The sequence below is a fragment of the Lepidochelys kempii genome, chromosome 17 (genome assembly GCF_965140285.1).
Source record: "Lepidochelys kempii isolate rLepKem1 chromosome 17, rLepKem1.hap1, whole genome shotgun sequence".
Taxonomy (NCBI): domain Eukaryota; kingdom Metazoa; phylum Chordata; order Testudines; family Cheloniidae; genus Lepidochelys; species Lepidochelys kempii.
This window is the reverse complement of record NC_136396.1, coordinates 17,976,117-17,999,973: the sequence shown is the minus strand read 5'-3', so window position 1 is coordinate 17,999,973 and position 23,857 is coordinate 17,976,117. Positions and strand designations below refer to the sequence as shown.

At 40.2% G+C, this 23,857-nt stretch overlaps 1 protein-coding gene across 6 annotated transcripts in view; it reads left to right on the top strand.

Moving 5' to 3' along the window:
* RABEP1 (rabaptin, RAB GTPase binding effector protein 1) overlaps positions 1–23,857 on the top strand; it is a 79,232-nt gene that overhangs the window by 27,268 nt on the left and 28,107 nt on the right. For 5 of the 6 annotated variants that reach the window (XR_012155390.1, XR_012155391.1, XM_073315425.2 and 2 more), the window contains 7 exons: positions 991–1,194; positions 4,706–4,866; positions 12,771–12,890; positions 13,622–13,678; positions 20,673–20,808; positions 21,889–22,067; positions 23,053–23,178. Coding sequence is in view for 4 of the 6 variants with exons in the window: in XM_073315425.2 (XP_073171526.1) it covers positions 991–1,194; positions 4,706–4,866; positions 12,771–12,890; positions 13,622–13,678; positions 20,673–20,808; positions 21,889–22,067; positions 23,053–23,178 (983 nt within the window). In the remaining 2 variants the exon portion in view is untranslated. The remainder of the gene's footprint in view (positions 1–990; positions 1,195–4,705; positions 4,867–12,770; positions 12,891–13,621; positions 13,679–20,672; positions 20,809–21,888; positions 22,068–23,052; positions 23,179–23,857) is intronic. The other variant, XM_073315423.2, reaches the window with a different exon arrangement.

Sequence of the window (23,857 nt, the reverse complement as noted above, 5' to 3'; positions counted from 1 at the left end):
TCAGTTCTAGCAGTTGGGTACGGTGAGCCTTTTTGCACTGGAGAAGCACGGGAAGCAGTTTGGTATTGTGGGATCAGTACACTAGCTGCACGCTTCTGCTAAAATTATCATAGTGAAACAGTTAATGCTTGACATAAAAATTCTTATCTTTAGGATTCAGACTTAATCCTCCAATGAGATGAATGGTATAACTTACATCTTGCAGAGTTATTGTTTCAGGTTGTCTGTCTGGAAGATGACACATAATTTGTTTATGCTCTGTTATAGTTGAAAGTTATATTTGTAACTATAAGGATGAGAAGCGTGTTTTTAATGTAAGCTTAGATTCTTAGCACATTTGTGATAAAGGGTCAATTTTTCTGTAGATTCCATGGTTGAAGCATAATTGGCGTCCAGGTAATAATACTTTGCAATTCTGTAGTGCCCATAATAAGAGGATCACAAAGTGCTATACAAAGTGTAAGCATCTCCTAAAGCTCCCATGAGGCAGTAAGGTAGTGTCCCTCTTTTACAGATAACTTCTGTATTTCAGTTTATGTAAGTGACATATCCAAGGTTACAAAGCAAGTTGGTAGCAGAACCAAGCAATCTTCCTGACTTCAGTCCTGTCCTCTGACTTCCAGATCATGCTCATTCCCAGTATGTATACTTCCCAGCAAGTATTCCCAGAATGTGAGTTACATGACAGTGAAGTAGTTTAAAAGTCCAATTAGCTTAATTGGCATATTGATTGATAGGTGATGTCTGCTTTGTAGTAGTGTCTTCAGTCTCTACACTGCATGAATGAGAAACAAATAAAAAAGGAACTTGAGGAACAGAGAACTCTGGAATGTTACTGAAAGATTTTCTTTAGCTATCATGGGTAAAGTTTTAAACTTCAGATTCTCTTGTTTTCCATTACTAAAGCATCAATTTCTGTTGTAGCAGATAGAGCTGCACTTCAAACTGAATTTATTTACAAAATTAAATGGAAATAATACTTGATTTCAGAGGACCTGAAAAGGCAAAATGCAGTACTGCAAGCAGCACAAGATGATCTAGGACATCTGCGGACACAACTATTGGAAGCCCAGGCTGAAATGGAGAACATCAAAGCCATAGCTACAGTATCTGAGAATACGAAGCAGGAAGCTATTGATGAGGTGAAGAGGCAGTGGCAAGAAGAAGTCGCTTCACTCCAAGCAATTATGAAAGGTAAGGTCAGAGGAAGCTAGCTAACTACTGCAGTTACAGCAAGGTAAAGTACCATATTTAATAGGTGATGTTATTGTGCTTGATGCTGTACAGCAGTAGTTCTCAGCCAGGGGTACATGTACCCCTGGGGGTAGGCAGACATCTTCCAGGGTTTACTTAACTCATCTAGATGGGTGTTTCTCAACCTGGGGGTTGTGGGGCAGATTTATGGGGGTTGCAAGCAGGGCAGTTGCCTGGGGCCACAGGAGGCCCTTCGAAGCTAAGTTACTTGCTTCAGCCCTGAGCAGTAGGGCTTGGGCTTCAGACCAGGCTCACAAGCGAAATAGAGGCTCAAGTATCACACTGAAATGTAAGTACAGTATATTCCAATTGATTTATTTTATAATTTTATGGTAAAAATGAGAAATTAAGCATTTTTCAGTAATAGTGTGCTGTGATATTTTTATGTCTGATTTTTGTAAGTGAGTTGCATGCCAAAGCAGAGAATCTACTTTGATTTGTCTTGCGTGCCCAGAGTCCTGAAAGGAGAACAGTAGTCTGGAAAGGCCGAGAACCACTGCTGTACAGAATGTGCAGTTTGTGCCTTGGAAGTTACATTAAGCAGAATGGTGATTTCAGTTTTTAGCTGACCAATTCCAACATTGTCAAAGGCAGCTTGGTTCTTTTTTCACTTAATACTGCAATATGAACTCTTGCAATATGGACTGGGAAATTCGTAGCAGGTACGGACCATTCTTCAGAGACTGAGATTATAGCCATTCCTCCTTCACAAAGACAAGTAATGGTATATGTAACCTGGTTAGTCTGACAGCAGCTTCAGGATGACTTGAGTCTCTGCTTTGGCATGCAAAGTGACTTTGCCAAACATTTAAATGTCCCTCCATTGTCATCACATTGGCTCTTCCCATGTCTTGTGTCTAAATATGTCGTCATACTTTCTTTTTTCTCCTGCAACAATATAGAGTAGTTCATATAGATCACATTCTAGCATGCTGCACACTCACTGATTTACTCTTGATAGCAACTACCTGTAAGGAGGAATATACACACAGTAATTTAGGACATAACCGCTATTGTGATAACTATTTTTGCTAGGAGTACACAAAGTAATCACAGTAGTCTGAGTCTCACCTGTTGGTTATAGGTATTGCAGAAACCTGCCTCGTTACATATTTACTCTAGAGAATACAGCTTTTCATGTATTTTGGTGTGGCAGGTGGGGCTGCTCTGCAACACCGCCTCGTAGGATCAGTCTGGTGCAGTAGGCATTCACTACTTTAGTCTGAACGTTGTGGCTGCCTGCCTAGACCAGGGTACCCATGCAGTAAGCTTGGCATAATCTTTCAACAGTGAAATAACAAACAAAGGATTTGGCTCTCTGTGCCTTTAATTAAAGAAAGAAAACCTCACATGCAAGCACTTTGTTGTAGCACTTGAAGGCAAGGCCCTGACCTCCTGGGTTAACACTGAGAAGCTTTTCCTCTCTTCCAGTCTTCCCCAGTTCTGCCACTGATGACAAGTAGGCAAGCCTTCTTAACTGGACTGCTGGCTCTTGATTGATCAGTATTTCCTGCAGGCCTGTGGAGGACTGTCTTGTTGGTAGCGTGGTCTGAGTGGACTTTCCCTGAGCAGAGAGTGTCAGGGCTCCAATGCCTGCTATAGGGAGCAGAGAGGATCGATACACCTTGTCACAGTTGGCAAGTAAACATAATTTGGCTTGTTAATACACAAATAACAGAACTAGACCAGTGGTTCTCAACCAGGGGTACAGTTACCCCTGAAAGTATGCAGAGATATTCCAGGGGTACTCATCTCATCTAGATGGGTATTTCTCAACCTGGGGGTTGCAGCGGGTTTAGGTGTGTTGCAAATGCAGGACCGGTGTTAGGGGGGTAGCAAGCAGGGCAGTTGCCTGGGCCCCCACACCACAATGGGCCCTGAGAAGCTAAGTTACGTGCTTCAGCCTTGGGGAGTGGGGCTTGGGGTTTAGACAGGGCTCACAAGTGAAACACAGGCTCAAGTGTCAAACTGTATTTTTATGTCTGATTTTGTAAGCAAGTAGTTTTCAAGTGAGGTGAAACTTGGGGTACTCAAGACAAATCAGACTCTCGAAAGGGGCACAATAGTTTGGAAAGGTTGAGAACACTGAACTAGACTATTATAGAAGACCCTAGAATCCCAACCAAGATCAAGGCTCCATTGTGTTAGGTGCCATACATACAGATATTACCTGCTTTGAATAATTTACAGTCTAAATAGACAAGCAGAGTTACCTGAGAAGGTTTAGTCTTTTCTGTGTTTTGGGGATGTGGAAGTAATTTTTGTTGTTCCTTTTATTTAAGGGAATTTTGGTTATTTGCATAGTGTTTAGATTGCTGTGGGTAGATTTTGTAAATCAAAATAGAAATAGCATATTTGAGCAATGTGACTCTTGGCATGAATATAGGAGGCTATTTAAATTAGTGATGTTAATAGAGACTAAATTTTAGTTCCCTTGGATCTGTTGAGTTACTGGTAGCTTTCTTGGCAAGGTGCAGTTCATTGCAGTTGTGGTTAGTTCTTTGTTCAATGTGATCAACTAAAAGGTATGACAGGTCTCCAATGCAAACTACAGAAGCATATAGCATGTCATAGGGCAAACTAAATACTACCGTTGCTGTCTTGGATTGCTTGTGCCCAGTTTAGAGGCCCTTAAATAGTTAGTTATTTTAAAATAGATATATCTTGTAAAATTTTTCTTTACGTGATAATTTTGTTTTAGAAGATCGTCGGACTTTTTTTTTTCTCAGAATAGAGATCCTTTTAAAATATGGACAGTTTACTTATTTTATTTAAAAACAAAAACAAAAAGCCAAAAACAAAATCCTGAATTCTATATTAAATTTTAGGATGATAGGAAGTTGCCTGTAGACCTGTTTAAATAGTGGTAAAAATTCTGTAGTTTTACTGATTTTTTTTCTTTCACTAGCAGAATCCTGTATGATCTGCAAAGATTCAGAAGTTCTGTTGATTCATGTTTTTGTGTCCCTGTAAACATTTCCGGGAATGGAATCTAACACGCTCTGAGGACAAAGTCAAGTCTATAACGTGACATATCTCAAGATACATGTACAAGATGTAGCTTATTTCTAGATCTCCCTGCTCTTCATGAGGTTGCAATACTGCAAAGACAGAGTGCTCAGCCTCTGTGGGGGGGGAGAGAATCATTTGAATCACTCCATAGTGATGCTTTTGGCCAGTCCTGTAAGTGGAGTTTCAGACAGTCCTCAGCCAGAAGGGTTGTATCTATAATACAGGTACTGGGGAACAGGGAGAAGACAAAAAATGAAAAAGATATAGCCTTGAATGTCACATAGAATTGAAAGGATTGCACAATGCAAACAGCAAGCTTTGCACAAACATTCTAAATTCTGAATGTAAGATAAAGACTTTCTTAGAAACTGCATAATTTGTTGTCTTACACTTTATAACTTACACTGATAATGAAAGTTTCTGTAACATTGCTTCGTAGAAACTGTTCGTGACTATGAGCTCCAGTTTCATCACAGGCTGGAGCAAGAGCGAGCTCAGTGGGGCCAATACCGGGAAAACGTTGAAAGGGAAATAGCAGAGTTGAGAAGGAGGCTATCTGAAGGTCAAGAAGAGGAAAATCTAGAAAATGAAATGAAAAAGGTATGCTGAAATAAATCTCTAAATGTAAAGTGAGGTAGTAGACCGCTGTTAATGAAAATGTTTCTACTGTTTCAGAGTAATTAGATATACTTTAGAAAGAGCAGTAAGGCCTAGTCCTGCAAACACTTACTTATTTGTTCCCATTGAAGTCAATAAAACCTGATTCTGCAGTCGTTCATGCAAAGTATTACTATTTTATTCTCAGCCCTGAACTTGCAACTGGGACTACTGGAAATCTGCTTGGGGAATTTTAAGATATGGGGGAGTCCTTGCATTAGATTCTGTGGAAATCTTCACAAAAAACTGTAGTCCAATAAGTAAACTCAGAACTGTTTTGTTTTTTCAAATATATTGTTTCAGATAATAAATAGATTTAGTCTTTGTCATACATCAGTGATTTGGAATCTTAAAATATATTCTATAAACCTCTGCTGGGAATGACCAAAGGTGCCAGACTTCAAGGTGTCTTTTAAAGATTAGATTAATCTTGTTTTAAATAGCATTGCCTATCGTATTAGTTACTCTTTTCTAAATCAAATATAAGATTTGCATAACAGGAAATCTGCCACTTTATCCTTACTTTGAATGCCTGTGAGAGTCAGACGGTAATATTTTTCCTCCGTTGATAGCAGTTTTATGTTTAAAGCAAGCAGAGATGAGGAAAAATGGCATCACTGAGAGTGATCACTTTAGATAGGCTAAAAGAAAAGGAGTACTTGTGGCACCTTAGAGACTAACCAATTTATTTGAGCATGCTCAAATAAATTGGTTAGTCTCTAAGGTGCCACAAGTACTCCTTTTCTTTTTGCGAATACAGACTAACACGGCTGCTACTCTGAAACCTTTAGATAGGCTATTACCAGCAGGAGAGTGGGGTGGGGGAAGAGAAAACCTTCTGAAGTGATAAACACCCATTTTTTTCATGGTCTGTGTGTATAAAAATATCCTCACTGCATTTTCCACTTTTATGCATCCGATGAAGTGAGCTGTAGCTCACGAAAGCTTATGCTCAAATAAATTGGTTAGTCTCTAAGGTGCCACAAGTACTCCTTTTCTTTTTGCGAATACAGACTAACACGGCTGCTACTCTGAAACCTGAAATATCATGGATTCAGGACAAACACAGACACATGGTACTAGGGAAGTCGGTCATTGGCCTGGGTGGAGGATGAATCAAGTACACAAGGTTTTATCTCAGAAGAATGTTAACAGAAGATGATTGCCCTAATATAAAACAAGTGGTATCTCTGAAAGAAAAATCTAAATCTTACTGGAGCCTTTTGGGAATTCTGATCTCCGACATAGGCATGCTTTAATGGTCTAGAGTATGTATTATCCAGTAATCCTGCGTATCGCCTTCCACACCTCATCCTCTTTCATTCGCTGTCAGAGAAGTAGCTCTGATGGTATATTTTCTGCTCCCACAGCTGGTTTGTTTTAGGGATTTTCCTAATTTAGTTCAGGGAATGGTGCCAGAAAAAGAGCATAGCGTCCACCAGCTGGAATGTAATGATTCATTTGGACCACTGCTGCTTCCCTGGATAGCAGACCTGTTCTGGTTGAGTCAATCAACATGTCTGATAAGATTTTCATAATAACTGAGTAGAACACAATCAGTCCTATCCCAGAGAGAAATCCTTTTTTCCTGTGTGGAGCAAAGTTTCCTCTCTCTGTATGAAGTGCCCACCAATGGGGAGATGAAGACCAAGACTTACATTGCAAAAGTCAGGTTAGTAGTGTGGCTCCTACACCCAGAAATATCTCATTCCCTCACAAGTCAGTTTGGTAGGCTTATGATCAACCTCTTCTGTCTTCTGGAAACAGTAAATAAAATGTCCTGCAATGTCAGGACCTAGGATGTAAGGCAGTGAATGACGCATATCAAAACTGGCAAAAGTCCCTGCTATGTCTGCCCACCTTTTTCACCGCTTCCCAGACAGTACAAAAGATAGGAATGAGCGAGCAGTGGTGATACTCTTTGCCTTTCTGGCCAAAGTGGTTATGGTACTCAGACTAGGTTAACCTAGAATTAGATCTTTTGTTGTCTTTTTCTCACAGAGGTCTTCTATTGTGAGTCAAATCTTCAAACCAGGATCAGATAGGTTTTAAAATTAATTCTTGGATGAAGTTAATATTATTCTCATGAACCCCCAAAAAGCAGTCAAATGATATAACTTATTCAACTGTCTCGTGTAAAGTCCATAGTTTTAACTGCAACGTAAAACCAGTGAAACATAGCCTGGAGTTCTCCAGGAGGGCTTTGTTGTGGTCAAGTCTCTGTAATATAAATTCTCAGCATGTTCAAGAAACACAAATTTTGTACAGATCACATCATTAAACACTTCCATAGGGCATGAACCAAATTCCAACCATTTTTCAGGCCCTAAAGCACAACCTGGGAATCTCATTCTGCTCCTTAGAGTGCTACACAGATTAAACTCTTGTGGGAAGTATTGTCATTCTTCCTATGCATTAGAACAGGCCTCCCAATAGCTACTATCTCCAATCAGTTAAGCTTTTTGTTTTGTTTTAATTTGAAGTTGTGAGCCCTCACTAATGGGCCCCAGTATTCTACTTTGAATTAAGACACGTAGGCATTCATTCCCTACGTAAATTCAAGAAATATTCTGGTTAAATATTCAAGACCAGTCCTTAGGAGCTCTGAAAAATCTCATGGCAGAGTAGTCATGTCTCCCCTATTGAGATGTCTTGGATGGCCATAAGTTAACCAAATTCTGCCTATGGGTCATCTAAATTTATCCAGTAGCACTTACTTTCTTTTGGCAGAGGGTCTTCTCCATGCCTTTGTGCCCAGGCAGGGATGGAGAAGATATTCTACTTCCTTTTGGATGTCCATATTTAAAGGATAATCCTGCTTCCCATGCTTGGGGCACACTACTATGAAAATCCTCTTGTAATGGTTCTGAAGACTTTAGCTTAAAGAAGAATGGGAAAAATCTGTGCTTACCTGAAAATTTTCCTTACTATAAATAGGATCCACGGATCCAGCTCACTTTGGAGATAAGCAGTCATCTAGAATAGAGATGGAAATTGACATCCAAGGAGTAGCATTTACCATGCTTTGCAGTAGAGGAAGTTGTTTTCTTCCCCACCCCTTCAAAGTATAGTTAACACAGTCTGTAATGTAGAAACGTAAATATGTGTGAACTTTGCTGTGGAAGTTCTCAGCTGGAGGGAATTTCAGAAAGTGGGGCATTCCCCTGCTGCCAGTGCCTGACAGGTCTTCTGCCCCAAGCTGTAAATAGGTTTAAGTGCCAATTGCAATGGATCTGTGGACTTCATTACTCTAAAGGAAATTTTCAGGTAAACACAGATATATTTTCCTATTCCCTTTTGTTTGTGTGAGGTCTTTCAAACTTTTCTCTTTTTTAAAAAAAAGTAGTGATATCTGATGGGAAAACTTTTTTTTCGGGGGGGGGGGAGTATTAGAAATAATTCACACTGTCAGAAATTTGGAAGGGTTCATTATTTTTCTTCTCTTAAATAGACTTGCATAAAAAGCCTGGGGTGAAATTTTGGGACCATTTAAGTGAGTGGGAGATTTCACCACAGGGTCTTTTTTCCTAAGATTATCATCTCACCTTGCTTATTCAGCATCTGAAGTACAGTTGGTGTGATTCAAACTCGGCGTGTTGCAGATAAATTGAACGGATGTGGCAAAGAATGTGAAGAGAAGAAATTTTTCAGTTGCTTATATACCAGCACTAAGAGTCTGAGTAACAAGCATGGGAATTCAAAAATTATCATGAAGAAATTTTGATGTAATTTACATTACCGAAACCTGCTGGGATAACGTGCATGATTAAAATGTTCAAAAGAGGAAGTTACTCACCTTATGTTGTCACGAGGATTCTTCTAGATGTGTGTCCCTTTGGGTGCTCCACTTCAGGTGTCGGTGTGTCCCTGCACCACAGATCGGAGATTTTCAGTAGTGGTGCTCAGTTCGGGGTCACTTGTTATAATGTGGGTAGGAAGGATAGAGTGGATTTAAAAAAAAAATTGAGGGCTTGGTACTCTACATTAGAGACACTGTTACCTGTTTCTGAGTCATTACTAACTCAGAACCATAGGATTATGAATGCATAGGGATCAAAGTGCTAACTAATAAAACCCCGTAGGGGACGCTGGTGGGGATCTGCTACAGACCACCGAATCAAACTGGAGAACAAGATGGGTTACTCCTTCAGAATTTGTCTGTAATGTGTGGAAAGAAAAATTTGTGGTGGTATGGGGGACTTCCGTTTTGGAGACATGCTGGAAGTCTCATACAGTTAGTAGTGAAACATAATTAGAGTTTCTAAAAAGTATACATTTTCTAACACACACGCATTGCACCAACATGAGGTAACTCTGGTTTGGACCTCATTATGACAGATAAAGATGAATCCATCACTGAACTGTAAATTCATGGTTGCCTAAGTACCCGTGATCATGACTGTGGTTTATATTCAGTGTGGACAAACAAAGGACCATTCCAACAAACTTCACTGGTATTAATTATATTCCACCCTTAATTTTTTTTAAATTAACTGAATCCCATATCAGCCTTTCCATTATTTTACATTATGTGTAAAATCAGAACTAGGCCCAACGTTTCATCAGTGATCTGGAAGTCAGTGTAAAATCATTGCTGGTAAAATAAATAAAGATAAAGATTGGTGGAATGATAATGATGAAGATGGAACAGTCATACAGAACAACATGGATCACTTGGTAAACTGGACCCATTCAAATAAAATGTGTTTATACAGCCACATGCAAAGTTATTAATCAGGAACAAGGAATGTAGGCCTTACCTAGAGAGAATGGTAGACTGTATCCTGGAAAGCAGACACTCTGGAAAGAAATTGGGTGTCATGGCAACTGAACGTGAGATCCTAGTGCAATGCTGTGGCATATACATATGTCTATGGCATTGATGAGACCAATATTGGAATACTGTATCCAGTTCTGATATCCACACTTTTTAAAAGATGTTGAAAAATTTGAGATGGTCGAGAAAAAAACCACAATGATTCAAGGGCTGGAAAGAATGCCTGGTAGTGGGAGACTTAAAGAGCTCAGTCTGTTCAGCTTACCAAAATGAAGATCGAGTGGTGGCTTGATTACAGTTTAAAAATACTCCTTTGGGGAGAAGATACCAGGTACTAATGGGTTCTTCAGTCTAGCGGAGAAAAGTATAATAAAAACCAGTGGTTGGAAGCTGAAGTGAAATTCACGTTAGAAATTAGGCACAAATTTTTAACAAACTGTCAAGGGAAATGGTGGATTTTTCATGTCTCCATGTCCTCAAATCAAGACTGATTTGCTGTAGCAGCACAAGTTATTGGGCTCAATACAAAGATAGTTGGGTGAAATTTAATGACCTGTTTTGTACGGAAGGTCAGACTAGATGATCTAATGGTCCCTTCAGGCCTTAAACTCTGTGAAGTTCTACTTGTATGAGCCTTGCAAAGCATTCTTTCTTGTGGTGTCTAATAAATGCAGAAGAACAGAATGTAATCCCTGAGAGCAAACTTCTTCCACAGGTTAGGTACTGTATTTTTAATAAGAATTAAGTAGGACCTTCAACTTTCTCTAGAACACCCAGGATTAGGCTTTGCCTCCGTTTATAGTAGTTGCAGATGTGAGATTGACAAGAAGACCAATGACCAAGCAGGTTAGACGATCCTGGAATGCACAACTCAGTGTTAGTGTTGAACTGACCTTTATATGTATCTTACGCACACTTTAAATCTGAGCCTAAATGCTTGCTTCTAACCACAGAGAAGGGAAAAACTCTAGCAAAATCAATCCCATTGAAATTTATATCACTTTCCATCTTTCCACTTGATTGCTGCTGAACAGTCCAGTTTTACCTTTGCTGACCTCCCTTTCTCTTCCACTGAACTCATCAGGTACATTAGCAGAGATTAAAATTGTCCTTTACTTTGTGTTCAGGACTCAGCCATGAGAAATTAAAACTTGTAATGAAAGGCTGTTGGATATGCTAGTAGTATTTGGAAAAGAGATGTTAAAGAACTTATTAAAGTCCTGAAAAAATATAGATTGTCTCTTAATATAGGCCATAGTGAGCAGCTATGAGGGTTTCAGATCCACTGAACAGTACAATTGAGAGAAATGTTCAGCAACTTTATTCATTGAAACTTTGGAGTTTCAACTCCTGCTCCTGGTGTTTGAGGAACTTTATTGCTAGGCTGACTGGGTGCCGGTGAGGCATATCTGCTACATATTGCTAGTTTCTCCTTATAGGCAGTGAATTTACTATGTTTTTGTGGGGGTGGTTTCTCATTCTTGCAGGTTTTTGGGGGTTTTTTTTGGTTGTTTTAGTCTGTTTTAGACCGGCAGAAATGGCAGTGGCGAGGTGCATTAGAAATGAGTGAAGCCTGAAGAAATTGGAATTTTCTTTCAAAAGAGAACATGCCAAAACATATTTTAAAAAATTAGGATATTTCATTCGCTATTTTTATAACTTGCAGTTGTGTTCAGAACAAGTGTTTGTCAACAAATGGACCAGAAAACAGGAATTTCGTCCATGGTAGTGCTGCCTTGGCATCTACTGCTACATAAAATGTTCTCTTTGAAGCTTTTCTTTTGAAGTGCAGTTTTCATTTATCCTTATGCCAACCGCCTCCAACAGAAGCTAGAGGAAAAAATGAGGTTCCAACCCTCCAATCCATAAACAGAAACCCAAAATAAATGAAAAGGAGTACTTGTGGCACCTTAGAGACTAACCAATTTATTAGAACATAAGCTTTCGTGAGCTACAGCTGATGAAGTGAGCTGTAGCTCACGAAAGCTTATGCTCTAATAAATTGGTTAGTCTCTAAGGTGCCACAAGTACTCCTTTTCTTTTTGCGAATACAGACTAACACGGCTGTTACTCTGAAACCAAAATAAATGGTGCATCTAGATTTTTTTTCCCTTTTTTGTAGCTTAAACAATAACTCTATATTGTTACTTATGAATTTTTGAGTCTGAAGAATTCCATTGTATAATTGCTGCTGATTCTGCTGGAGCAGTCACTTTGTAACTTGGAAAAGCTCCAGTACGCACTTGAAAGAATGTCGGGGCACATAAGATGTTGGGATATCAAGGCCAGCTTCCAACCTACATACTTCTGAATTTGAGTACTTACTGCATTGTCCTATTTTAATTCTTACTATTTTTTTACCTGGCTCTCTTTTTCCTCTTCTTTCTGCTTTCTCATGAGTCTTTTCTCATCCTCTCATCCAATTTTTTAACTTTTTCAGCACTAACTGAAAAAAAGCCATGTTTTTGACAGCTTTGTTTTGTACAATTTTGAAATACGTAGTGTGGTAACACTGAAAATTGCTTGATGTTTTATCAATAATTCTCGAAATCTAAAAGTAGCCTTCCCAAGCCCATGAAACAGTTATACGGTATTACTATATGTTACCTGTGCCTTTTGAACTTCAAGAGTCAGTAAACCAATAGTCAGTAACTAACTTTGTGTTGCAATTGCATGATCTCTCTTTCTCTCTGTATTCTACCTAGCATCATCTTGGTGAAAAGGCTATGCTTTTTAAATACAGAATAACTCTATGTACACGTTTTAAAACTTATGATCATTCTAGTTAGGCAGGGGAAAGATGTACTAGCTTTCTCCTGTAAAAGCAGACACATGGCCAAATTCATCCATGGATGTACAATTACATTGCTTTCAACAAATGGGATAAATTGTATTTTGTCCTAGAGAACACTTGGGACTAGCTAAATATATAGTTATATAACAAGTATTGTAAACAGAAGTGTGGTTTGATTTTTGGCGTATTGGTTTTGTTCATTTCTCTTGTGGAAGAAGACTGTTTGTTTTTGTTGCAAAGTAATATGTTGCATAACACATTACGAACTGATTTCAGGCCCAAGAGGATGCTGAGAAGCTTCGTTCAGTCGTGATGCCTATGGAGAAAGAGATTGCAGTTTTAAAGGAAAAACTAACAGAAGCTGAAGAAAAGATAAAAGAACTGGAGGCTTCAAAGGTGAGGTGAAATTTTACTCTATAGCTGCAGAGAGAATGTGCATCTTCCATTATGGCTGTTTTATTGATACACACAATTGATTGCAAACTTTGTGGCAGATACACAAATAAGGATGTAATGTGAAGTGGGAAATGCACAATACCCTTGTCTTGCAAATAAAATATTCTAGACTATACATATTAATTTGTGTTTCTATTTTGAGGATCTGATAACATGTAAAAAATATTCATGCTTAAACCTGAGCTCATGTAGTTTAGATTATCAGAAATATCAGTAATTAAGCTCCATACAGGTGGATATAGTCTGTCCTCTCAAGCAATTAGGTGTCACTACATTATAGGCCATTTAAAGCCACAAAGGAAGTTTTGTATTCGGTAGTGTTTTTAATCTTCTAGAACTAGGACTTCCCCTCCAGAGGTTGCTAGATTTACTTTCTTATCCTATATATAAAAGTAAGGCATTATCTGCAGAATTTTTTTTACATCTTACATTGATCTCTTCGCAGCAACTCCTAGCATTTTTTCTATAAAGTTTTACGTATCCAGAATTTTTGCTCCATCCGTTAGGCTAGAAGACTGTTTAACCCAACTTTCTTAAAAAAAAAAAAAAAAAAAAAATCAAACAAAGGGAATAAAGAAATGAGCACTATATTGCCACAGATTAGCTGCATTTTGTCTACTGTTTATGGGGAGGGGAAAGTGGCAATTGAAGCATTTGTTTTTCCATCTTAGAAATCAAATATACTGAAATTCCCAAAAGATCCAGAGTATTCAGGAGCTACAAGAAAGGTAAGTAAAGTATTAGCCTGCCTTGCAAACTTACAGTATATATTCATTTAAAAGGATAATGGATGTCCCTCAAATACAGAACAATATACATCTTTTTTTTCTTGAAGAGGGGGAAAAAGCACACCAGTCTGACTGGGAGACCATACTCATCAGTGATTTGTGTTTCTCTTCCTCATGTTCCTCACGGATTCTTTCCAGTTTACAGGCTTCGTATCCAGAAAATGATTTTTTTTTCATAGCCCAGATTTTGTCTGGGCATAAGATTCTGCTTTTTCCCTTAGAGCCTCACATTTGATTTGCATTGCTAGACTGAAGTCAGGGGAAATGTGAATCCATTCCTCTCCCTCTTATAAATTCTTGTTTTCCAAGATAGTCAGGACTTCCTTCATAAAGATTATGATAGTAGCATCTGGAGTTATTCTTTTCATCCTGTTCTCTTACAAGTATTCAGTAGCTTCTGTCTAAACACAATTGATCATCTACATTGTTCAGGATGAGCAATTTTGGTAGCAGCTTCATCAGTGTTACAGGAATCAGTGGGATACCCACAAAATAGGTACACGAACCTGAATTTTGTAAAACTTGTAACTGTTTTTTTTTTTATGATGGGCTTCATTTTGTAAAGTATTTCCCACCAAAAGAGGTGATAGTTGACACCATTAATGCCGACGTTCAGCTCCATCATTTTGTCTACCTTAAGTTCTCGTATTGGATGTTTCAGTCATCCTTCTTGCACCATCAGGAAGGATTGCAGTTTGTCTTGCCTAGCAGAGTAAGTCCTTGCCAGACATACTTCTTTGACTCTTTGATCCCTTGACTCCATTTACCTGCCTCACAAATATGTTGAAGTTTTAGTTTCAATTTCAACTATTTCTGTTGTTCATAAAGTACAAAGTATTATTTAGGCTCTAGGTTGGCCTGAGCCTTGGCAGATGGTATATAACGAGTGATTGTTTGGTTTTGGTTTTTTGGCCTGTTGAAGGCCCTCAAATCTATCTGGGAGCTAACACAGCAGTTTTCCCAAATTTGAATGCTTTTCAAGCAGGGGTCAATCAGTGAGAGCAATCTCTGTCTCCTGTTTTTCTACCCCTCCCCATGTCAATCTTCTAGGGGTTCTATTTCCCACCCCACAGAATGAGTAACCCGTACCAAAGTCAGTGGGAGTTATTTGCATCCTATTGTGAGAGAATGTGGTCCCAACATTTATGGTATGTTGCAGCAAGAAGATGATCTTGGAACTGTACTTCTGGCCATCTGTCACAACTTCCATGTCATGTCATGATGTTACCTCTAATGTTGTGGACGGTAGGGGTAAGCTCCTGGGAGCCCCTCCAGAGTTGTCTGGTAGCTTTTGATTTCATGTTATGTTAGGATGCTATAGTTTTCATAAGAAATCAAAGAATTATGACTGCTTAGTTCATTGCCTGCCATTCTTAGGTACTTTTTACATATGGTCCCACCCTTGGTATCTGCTTGCCTTGCAAATCCTGAAGAATTTAAACTCCAGTTGTAATAATTTATTATTTTAATAGTGTATATGTCATGGTACTAAGCAAACTGTATACCAGACCCGGAACCTTGCTTAACACTGTTTAATGTTAAAAAATGACTGGGTTATATTAACACCTTTGACCCATATATTCCACCTATATTAATATAACACGTCCTGTGAGTTAGGGAAATACAAATTTTTCCCTATTTTGTAGGTTGTGGGATGGGTCTGGAGGCACAGACTAAGTGACCATGAGACCCTTCTCATATGCCATAGCAGAGAACATAAGAAGGGCAATACTAGGTCAGACCAAAGGTCCGTCTAGCCCAGTACCCTGTCTTCCGACAGTGGCCAATGGCAAGTGCCCCAGAGGGAATGAACAGAACAGGTAATCATCAAGTGATCTATCCCCTGTCGCCCATTCCCAGCTTCTGATTTAATTGGGGATGGATCCTGCTTTTGAGCAGGGGGTTGGACTAGATGACTTCCTGAGGTCCTTTCCAACCCTGATATTCTATGATTCTATGATTCTGGTAAACAGAGGCATGGGGCATCATCTCTGCCCATCCTGGCTAATAGCCATTGATGGACCTATCTTCCATGAACTTATCTAGTTCTTTTTTGAACCCTGTTATAGTCTCGTCCTTCACAACATCCTCTGGCAAGGAGTTCCACAGGTTGACTGGGCATTGTGTGAAAAAATACTTCCTTTTGTTTGTTTTAAACCTGCTGCCCTGTTAATTTTTATTTGGTGACCCCTAGTTCTTGTGTTATGAGGAGGAGTAAATAACACTTCCTTATTTACTTTCTCCACACCAGTTATGATTTTATAGACCTCTGTCATATCTCCCTCCCTTAGTCATTTCTTTTTCAAGCTGAAAAGTCCCAGTCTTCTTAATCACTCCTTCTATGGAAGACATTCCATACCCCTAATAATTTTTGTTGCCCTTTTCTGAACCTTTTCCAATTCCAATTTTTTTGAGATGGGATGACCACATCTGCATGCAGTATTCAAGATGTGGGTGTAGCATGGATTTATATAGAGGCAATATGATATTTTCTGTCTTATTATCTATGCCTTTCTTAATGATTCCCAACATTCTGTTCTCTTTTATGACTGCTGCTGGACATTCATAGAATCGTAGAATATCAGGGTTGGAAGGGACCTCAGGAGGTCATCTAGTCCAACCCCCTGCTCAAAGCAGGACCAATCCCCAATTAAATCATCCCAGCCGGGGCTTTGTCAAGCCTGACCTTAAAAACTTCTAAGGAAGGAGATTCCACCACCTCCCTAGGTAATGCATTCCAGTGTTTCACCACCCTCCTAGTGAAAAAGTTTTTCCTAATATCCAACCTAAACCTCCCCCACTGCAACTTGAGACCATTACTCCTTGTCCTGTCCTCTTCTACCACTGAGAATAGTCTAGAACCATCCTCTCTGGAACCACCTCCCAGGTAGTTGAAAGCAGCTATCAAATCCCCCCTCATTCTTCTCTTCTGCAGACTAAACAATCCCAGTTCCCTCAGCCTCTCCTCATATGTCATGTGTTCCAGACCTCTAATCATTTTTGTTGCCCTTCGCTGGACTCTCTCCAATTTATTCACATCTTTCTTGTAGTGTGGGGCCCAAAACTGGACACAGTACTCCAGATGAGGCCTCACCAATGTCGAATAGAGGGGGACGATCACGTCCCTCGATCTGCTCGCTATGCCCCTACTTATACATCCCAAAATGCCATTGGCCTTCTTGGCAACAAGGGCATACCGCTGACTCTCATCCAGCTTCTCATCCACTGTCACCCCTAGGTCCTTTTCCACAGAACTGCTGCCTAGCCATTCGGTCCCTAGTCTGTAGCTGTGCATTGGGTTCTTCCGTCCTAAGTGCAGGACCCTGCACTTATCCTTATTGAACCTCATCAGGTTTCTTTTGGCCCAATCCTCCAATTTGTCTAGGTCCCTCTGTATCCTATCCCTGCCCTCCAGCGTATCTACCACTCTTTCCAGTTTAGTATCATCCGCAAATTTGCTGAGAGTGCAATCCACACCATCCTCCAGATCATTTATGAAGATATTGAACAAAACCGGCCCCAGGACCGACCCCTGGGGCACTCCACTTGACACTGGCTTCCAACTAGACATGGAGCCATTGATCACTACCCGTTGAGCCCGATAACCTAGCCAACTTTCTACCCACCTTATAGTGCATTCATCCAGCCCATACTTCTGTAACGTGCTGACAAGAATACTGTGGGAGACCGTGTCAAAAGCTTTGCTAAAGTCAAGAAACAATACATCCACTGCTTTCCCTTCATCCACAGAACCAGTAATCTCATCACAGAAGGCGATTAGATTAGTCAGGCATGGCCTTCCCTTGGTGAATCCATGCTGACTGTTCCTGATCACCTTCCTCTCATGTAAGTGCTTCAGGATTGATTCTTTGAGGACCTGCTCCATGATTTTTCCAGGGACTGAGGTGAGGCTGACTGGCCTGTAGTTCCCAGGATCCTCCTTCTTCCCTTTTTTAAAGATTGGCACTACATTAGTCTTTTTCCAGTCATCTGGGACTTCCCCTGTTCGCCACGAGTTTTCAAAGATAATGGCCAATGGCTCTGCAATCACAGCCGCCAATTCCTTTAGCACTCTCGGATGCAACTCATCTGGCCCCATGGACTTACGCACGTCCAGCTTTTCTAAATAGTCCCTAACCACCTCTTTCTCCACAGAGGGCTGGCCATCTATTCCCCATGTTGTGATGCCCAGCGCAGCAGTCTGGGAGCTGACCTTGTTCGTGAAGACAGAGGCAAAAAAAGCATTGAGTACATTAGCTTTTTCCACATCCTCTGTCACTAGGTTGCCTCCCTCCTTCATTAAGGGGCCCACACTTTCCTTGGCTTTCTTCTTGTTGCCAACATACCTGAAGAAACCCTTCTTGTTACTCTTGACATCTCTCGCTAGCTGCAGCCCCAGGTGCGATTTGGCCCTCCTGATTTCATTCCTACATGCCCGAGCAATATTTTTATACTCTTCCCTGGTCATATTTCCAACCTTCCACTTCTTGTAAGCTTCTTTTTTATGTTTAAGATCTGCTAGGATTTCACCGTTAAGCCAAGCTGGTCGCCTGCCATATTTACTATTCTTTCGACACATCGGGATGGTTTGTCCCTGTAACCTCAACAGGGATTCCTTGAAATACAGCCAGCTCTCCTGGACTCCTTTCCCCTTCATGTTAGTCCCCCCAGGGGATCCTACCCATCTGTTCCCTGAGGGAGTTGAAGTCTGCTTTCCTGAAGTCCAGGGTCCGTATCCTGCTGCTTACCTTTCTTCCCTGTGTCAGGATCCTGAACTCAACCAACTCATGGTCACTGCCTCCCAGTTTCCCATCCACTTTTGCTTTCCCCACTAATTCTTCCCGGTTTGTGAGGTCAAGAAAAGCTCCCCCCCTAGTTGGATCCTCTAGCACTTGCACCAGGAAATTGTCCCCTACGCTTTCCAAAAACTTCCTGGATTGTCTATGCACCGCTGTATTGCTCTCCCAGCAGATATCAGGAAAATTAAAGTCACCCATGAGAATCAGGGCGTGCGATCTAGTAGCTTCTGCGAGCTGCCGGAAGAAAGTCTCATCCCCCTGGTCCGGTGGTCTATAGCAGACTCCCACCACTACATCACTCTTGTTGCTCACACTTCTAAACTTAATCCAGAGACACTCAGGTTTTTCTGCAGTTTCGTACCGGAGCTCTGAGCAGTCATACTGCTCCCTTACATACAGTGCTACTCCCCCACCTTTTCTGCCCTGCCTGTCCTTCCTGAACAGTTTATAACCATCCATGACAGTACTCCAGTCATGTGAGTTATCCCACCAAGTCTCTGTTATTCCAATCATGTCATAATTCCTTGACATCACCAGGACCTCCAGTTCTCCCTGCTTGTTTCCAAGGCTTTGTGTGTTCGTATATAAGCACTTGAGATAACCTGCTGATCGCCACTCAGTGCTGAGAATGAGGGGCGATGTTTTCAGAGAACTATCCACAATGACTCTAAGATCTTTCTTGAGTGGTAACAGCTAATTTAGACCCCATCATTCTATATGTATAGTTGGGATTATGTTTTCCAATGTGCATTCCTTTGCATTTATCAACATTGAATTTCATCTGCCATTTTGTTGCCCAGTCACCCAGTTTTGTGAGATCCTTTTGTAGCTCCTTACAGTCTGCTTGGGACTTGACTTAACTATCTTGAGTAGTTTTGTATCATCTGCAAATTTTGCCATTCACTGTTTACCCCTTTTTCCAGATCATTTATAAATATGTTTAATAGGACTGGGCCCCCAGTACAGACCCCTGGGGGACACCACTATTTATCTTTCTCCAAACTGGCCATTTATTCCTACCATTTGTTTCCTATCTTTTAACCAGTTACCAGTCCATGAGAGGACCTTCCCTCTTATCCCATGACAATTTACTTTACTTAAGAGCCTTTGGTGAGGGACCTTGTCAAAGGCTTTCTGAAAATCTAAGTACACTGTATTCACTGGATCCCCCTTGTCTGCATGCTTGTTGACCCCCTCAAAGAATTCTAGTAGATTGGTGAGTCATGATTTCCCTTTACAAAAACCGTGTTGACTCTTCCCCAACAAATTATATTCATCTGTGTCTGACCATTTTATTCTTTACTCGAGAACCTTTTAGCTATTGTTATTTTTATTTCAAAATACGTTCAGAGAACTTGTCCCCTTTTTTGAATTTCAGCTGTTCTGGAAGAATTATTGCCAGATGGTAACTTTGCCACTACAACTGTAGCTATGGACAATGCTTGGCCTTGGGACCGAATGCAAACTCCAATGAGAAACTGCTGAGCTTGAATTAATATGCAAACTAGATACCATTAACTTGGGTTTGGATAGAGACTGGGAGTGGCTGGGTTATTACACATATTGAATCTATTTCCCTATGTTAAGTATCCTCACACCTTCTTGTCAAACTGTCTAAATGGGCCATCTTGATTATCACTACAAAAGTTTTTTTTTTCTCCTGCTGATAATAGCTCATCTTAATTAATTAGCCTCTTACAGTTTGTATGGCAACTTCCACCTTCTCTCTGTGTGTGTGTGTGTGTGTATATCTTACTATATGTTCCATTCTGTGTAGCCGATGAAGTGGGCTGTAGCCCACAAAAGCTTATGTGCTAATAAATGTGTTAATCTCTAAGGTGCCACAAGTACTCCTGTTCTTTTTGCGGATACAGACTAACACAGCTGCTACTCTGAAACCTATATACTTATGTACTGTGAACATAAATGAGGAAATAATTTACATAATGATCTAAATATGTATTGTCCTTGCACAATAGATCATCAGTTATTTGTTATTCCTATAAATAAAGTTGAGCTCATCAGCTACACATAATCACAACAGTCAGTACAGTAATATATATAACAAAAACGAAATCTGTATAATTGTAACCCTAAATTTGTATGGGTTCCCCCCTTTCACTTACCTTCCTCAGGTTAAAGAACTGAACCATTACCTGGAAGCTGAGAAGTCATGTCGGACAGATTTGGAGATGTATGTGGCTGTTCTGAATACTCAGAAATCAGTCTTGCAAGAAGATGCTGAGAAATTACGGAAAGAACTTCATGAAGGTAACTACATAACAGCAGTCAGTCTGACTTTTGCCTATGCTAAAGAATTGGAAGACAATGTAGACAAAACTTTTTCTCTTGGTTTAATTTGGCTTACTGACCAGATATTTTAAATACTAAGGCATTTGAAGTTTCTACCCAACAAATGATTCTAGTCCTGTTACATATATTTTCAGAGGGTGATCCACTTATTTTCACCAAAGAACGTGTTGAACTTGTACTAAGTTCTGATGGTATCACAGCCTTTGCTGTCATTGTAATCCTGATTTTTCTGGTATCCCTGGGTAGAATTATTAGTAATAGTAATATGTGTTTCTAGTAACACAGTATGCCAAGCGTTGTTGAAACACAGAAGGACATGATCCCATCTCTAATTAGCATACACTCTTATGTCAGAGTTTTATGAGTAATGGGAGAGGAGGATGTATGCCTACATGCACATTTGCATTGAAATAATGTGTCCTAGTTAAGAATATTATTGTCAGTAACTCATGCCTCTAACCCAGGGGTGGGCAAACTTTTTGGTCTGAGGGCCACATCAGGGTTCTGAAACTGTATGGAGGGCCGGGTAGAGAAGGCTGTGCCTCCCCAAACAGCCTGGCCCCCTCCCACTACCCACCCCCTGACTGCCCCCCTCAGAACCTCCGACCCATCCAACCCCCCTTGCTCCTTATCCCCTGACCACCCCCTCCTGGGACCCTCTCCCCCTTACCATGCCGCTCAGAGCACCAGGACTGGCAGCTGTGCTGACCGGCTGCCCAGAGCGCTGGCAGCACGGCGAGCTGAGGCTGCAGGGGAGGGGGGACACCAGGGAAAGGACCAGGGGATAGCCGCCTCGGCCAGGAGCTCAAAGGCCAGGCAGGACGGTCCCGGGCCATAGTTTGCCCACCTCTGCTCTAACCCTATGAACTCTTGGGACTTAAGAAAACCTCATATGTTTCAATTATTAAACACAGATTAACTTTTTTTTTTGCATAGAGTCCTTACAGTTACTTTAATTCATAAGACTGTTTAGAGAAAAAGTAAAATGGTCTACCTTTACAATCCACTTAAGAATAACTCTTTTTGCTTCCGGAATAGTCTGCCATCTGTTAGACCAAGAGCGACAACAGCATAACCAGTTGAAACATACCTGGCAGAAGGCCAATGACCAGTTCTTGGAGTCTCAGCGTTTGTTGATGAGGGACATGCAACGGATGGAAATCGTTCTGACCTCTGAACAGCTCCGACAAGTTGAAGAACTGAAAAAGAAGGATCAGGTTTCTTGTGTCTTCACTTTGTTTATAGTGTGACATTGTTGAGCTAATATGGTATAATAGTTATTAAATATACGAATTTTGGACAGGAGAACACATCATTTTGGCTCTTAATTTAGGCTATGCTTTGTAAAATATATTAGTTATACCTTCTAAGAAATTATTAAAAGGTTCTGTTTAAGTTTCTGAAAAACTGATACATAAATACTGACATACCAGTATAGGGGTAAAGTTGTATGGCAGTGCCGCCAAGTTCATTACATGGAAATTTAAGAGTGGCTAGAGATTAAGCTTGGAAGTCACCTCCAGTATCCAAGGACTGTGTCAAGGAAATTGGAATGGCAAGTTTTGACTGCCTTTTATTTTTTCTAAACAGTGATTGGACCATGAATAAATTAAAAGAACTTTGTTGCAAGTGCAACTTGAAAGAAATGTTAAATTTTCTTATGCTAAGGATTTTATGTGTGCTTCAAGGTCACAATTTAAAAAAAAAAATGTCCTTGATGTTTGTCATCTTGTATGGTTTCTTTGCATTTTTCAGTGTTCCTAAGGCAGTTAATTTCATCTAGTTTTGTTCTGATTTCCATGCTTTTTTTAATGGAGTTGGTACCATTCAGTGTGTACAGGCATGTTGCTAGCAAGTTCCATAGGATAACCAGCTTAAACAGTTTTGGGTTTTTACCTTTTTCATGGTAGTTGACATACAAAGGGAAGTAAGTAAACAATTCCTTTTGGAACAAAGCTCACTATGGATCCATGAATCAGCCACCAATAGTGAGAGAGGTGCAACTCTCCCTGGGATAAAGTAGAAGCCTTCTCTTGTAAAAATTATACTTGTTTTTCTCCCATCAGTTCCCTCCCAGTTACCTTCCCTCTGCAGTTTGATTTATTAAGGGATTCATGTGATGACCACCAAGTCCAAATTCCTGTGGAATAAGCCAGAAATGAATCCTGTTTAAATGCTTTTTTGTTTACAACTTGCTTCTAGGAAGATGATGAACAGCAGCGACTTAGCAAAGGGAAGAAACAGAAACAACAAGATCCAGATGATGAAACAAAAGTAGTATGCTCTCTAACCCATGAAGAATCCCTTACACAGTTCCTTAATGAAGAGGTAAAACAAATGAGTAGTTCTAAACAACTTTGCGCAGTATGCGTTTCCTAGGGTGTTCAGTGAGCACCCTTGATAAGTATGTATTTGTTTATCCTCTGCTGGCTATAATTCCTACTAAATGGTGACTATTTTTGAATAGCATTTGTTGGAATAAATACTGAACTACAACTCTTCCAATGGATAAGCTTTTTAGAATTATAACTTTGTATTTTCAGTATAACAGAACTGTATTACATTATTAAAATTAGAAAGTGTACATCAGAACCTGTACTTTTGACCGCCCTCTGTCTCAGGCCTCCTGCATTAAAAACCAGCAAAATTATGACGTGAGATTTTCCTCTCTCTGCTATGCTAACTGGTACCTGGTGAATTTCATGCTAATTTTGTGTCAATCAAATTAGTCTTTGGCCACAAACTAATCATTGGGACAGATCTTCAGCTGGTGTAAAATGTCGTGGCTCCATTAACTTCAGTTGAGCTACCACAATTTTCCCAAGTTGAGGATCTGTTCCCATATGTTTAGCAGCCAAAGGGAAGCTGACACATCCAATCCAGAAGCTAGGACTCTGCATTGAAGTTTTGTTGCATCTTCTTGAGCTGGGTATCCCAGTATTAAGTAGCCCCTGTTAGACCAGCCAAAGATGAGAAATACCATTCACAACAATCACCAATTTTTTGG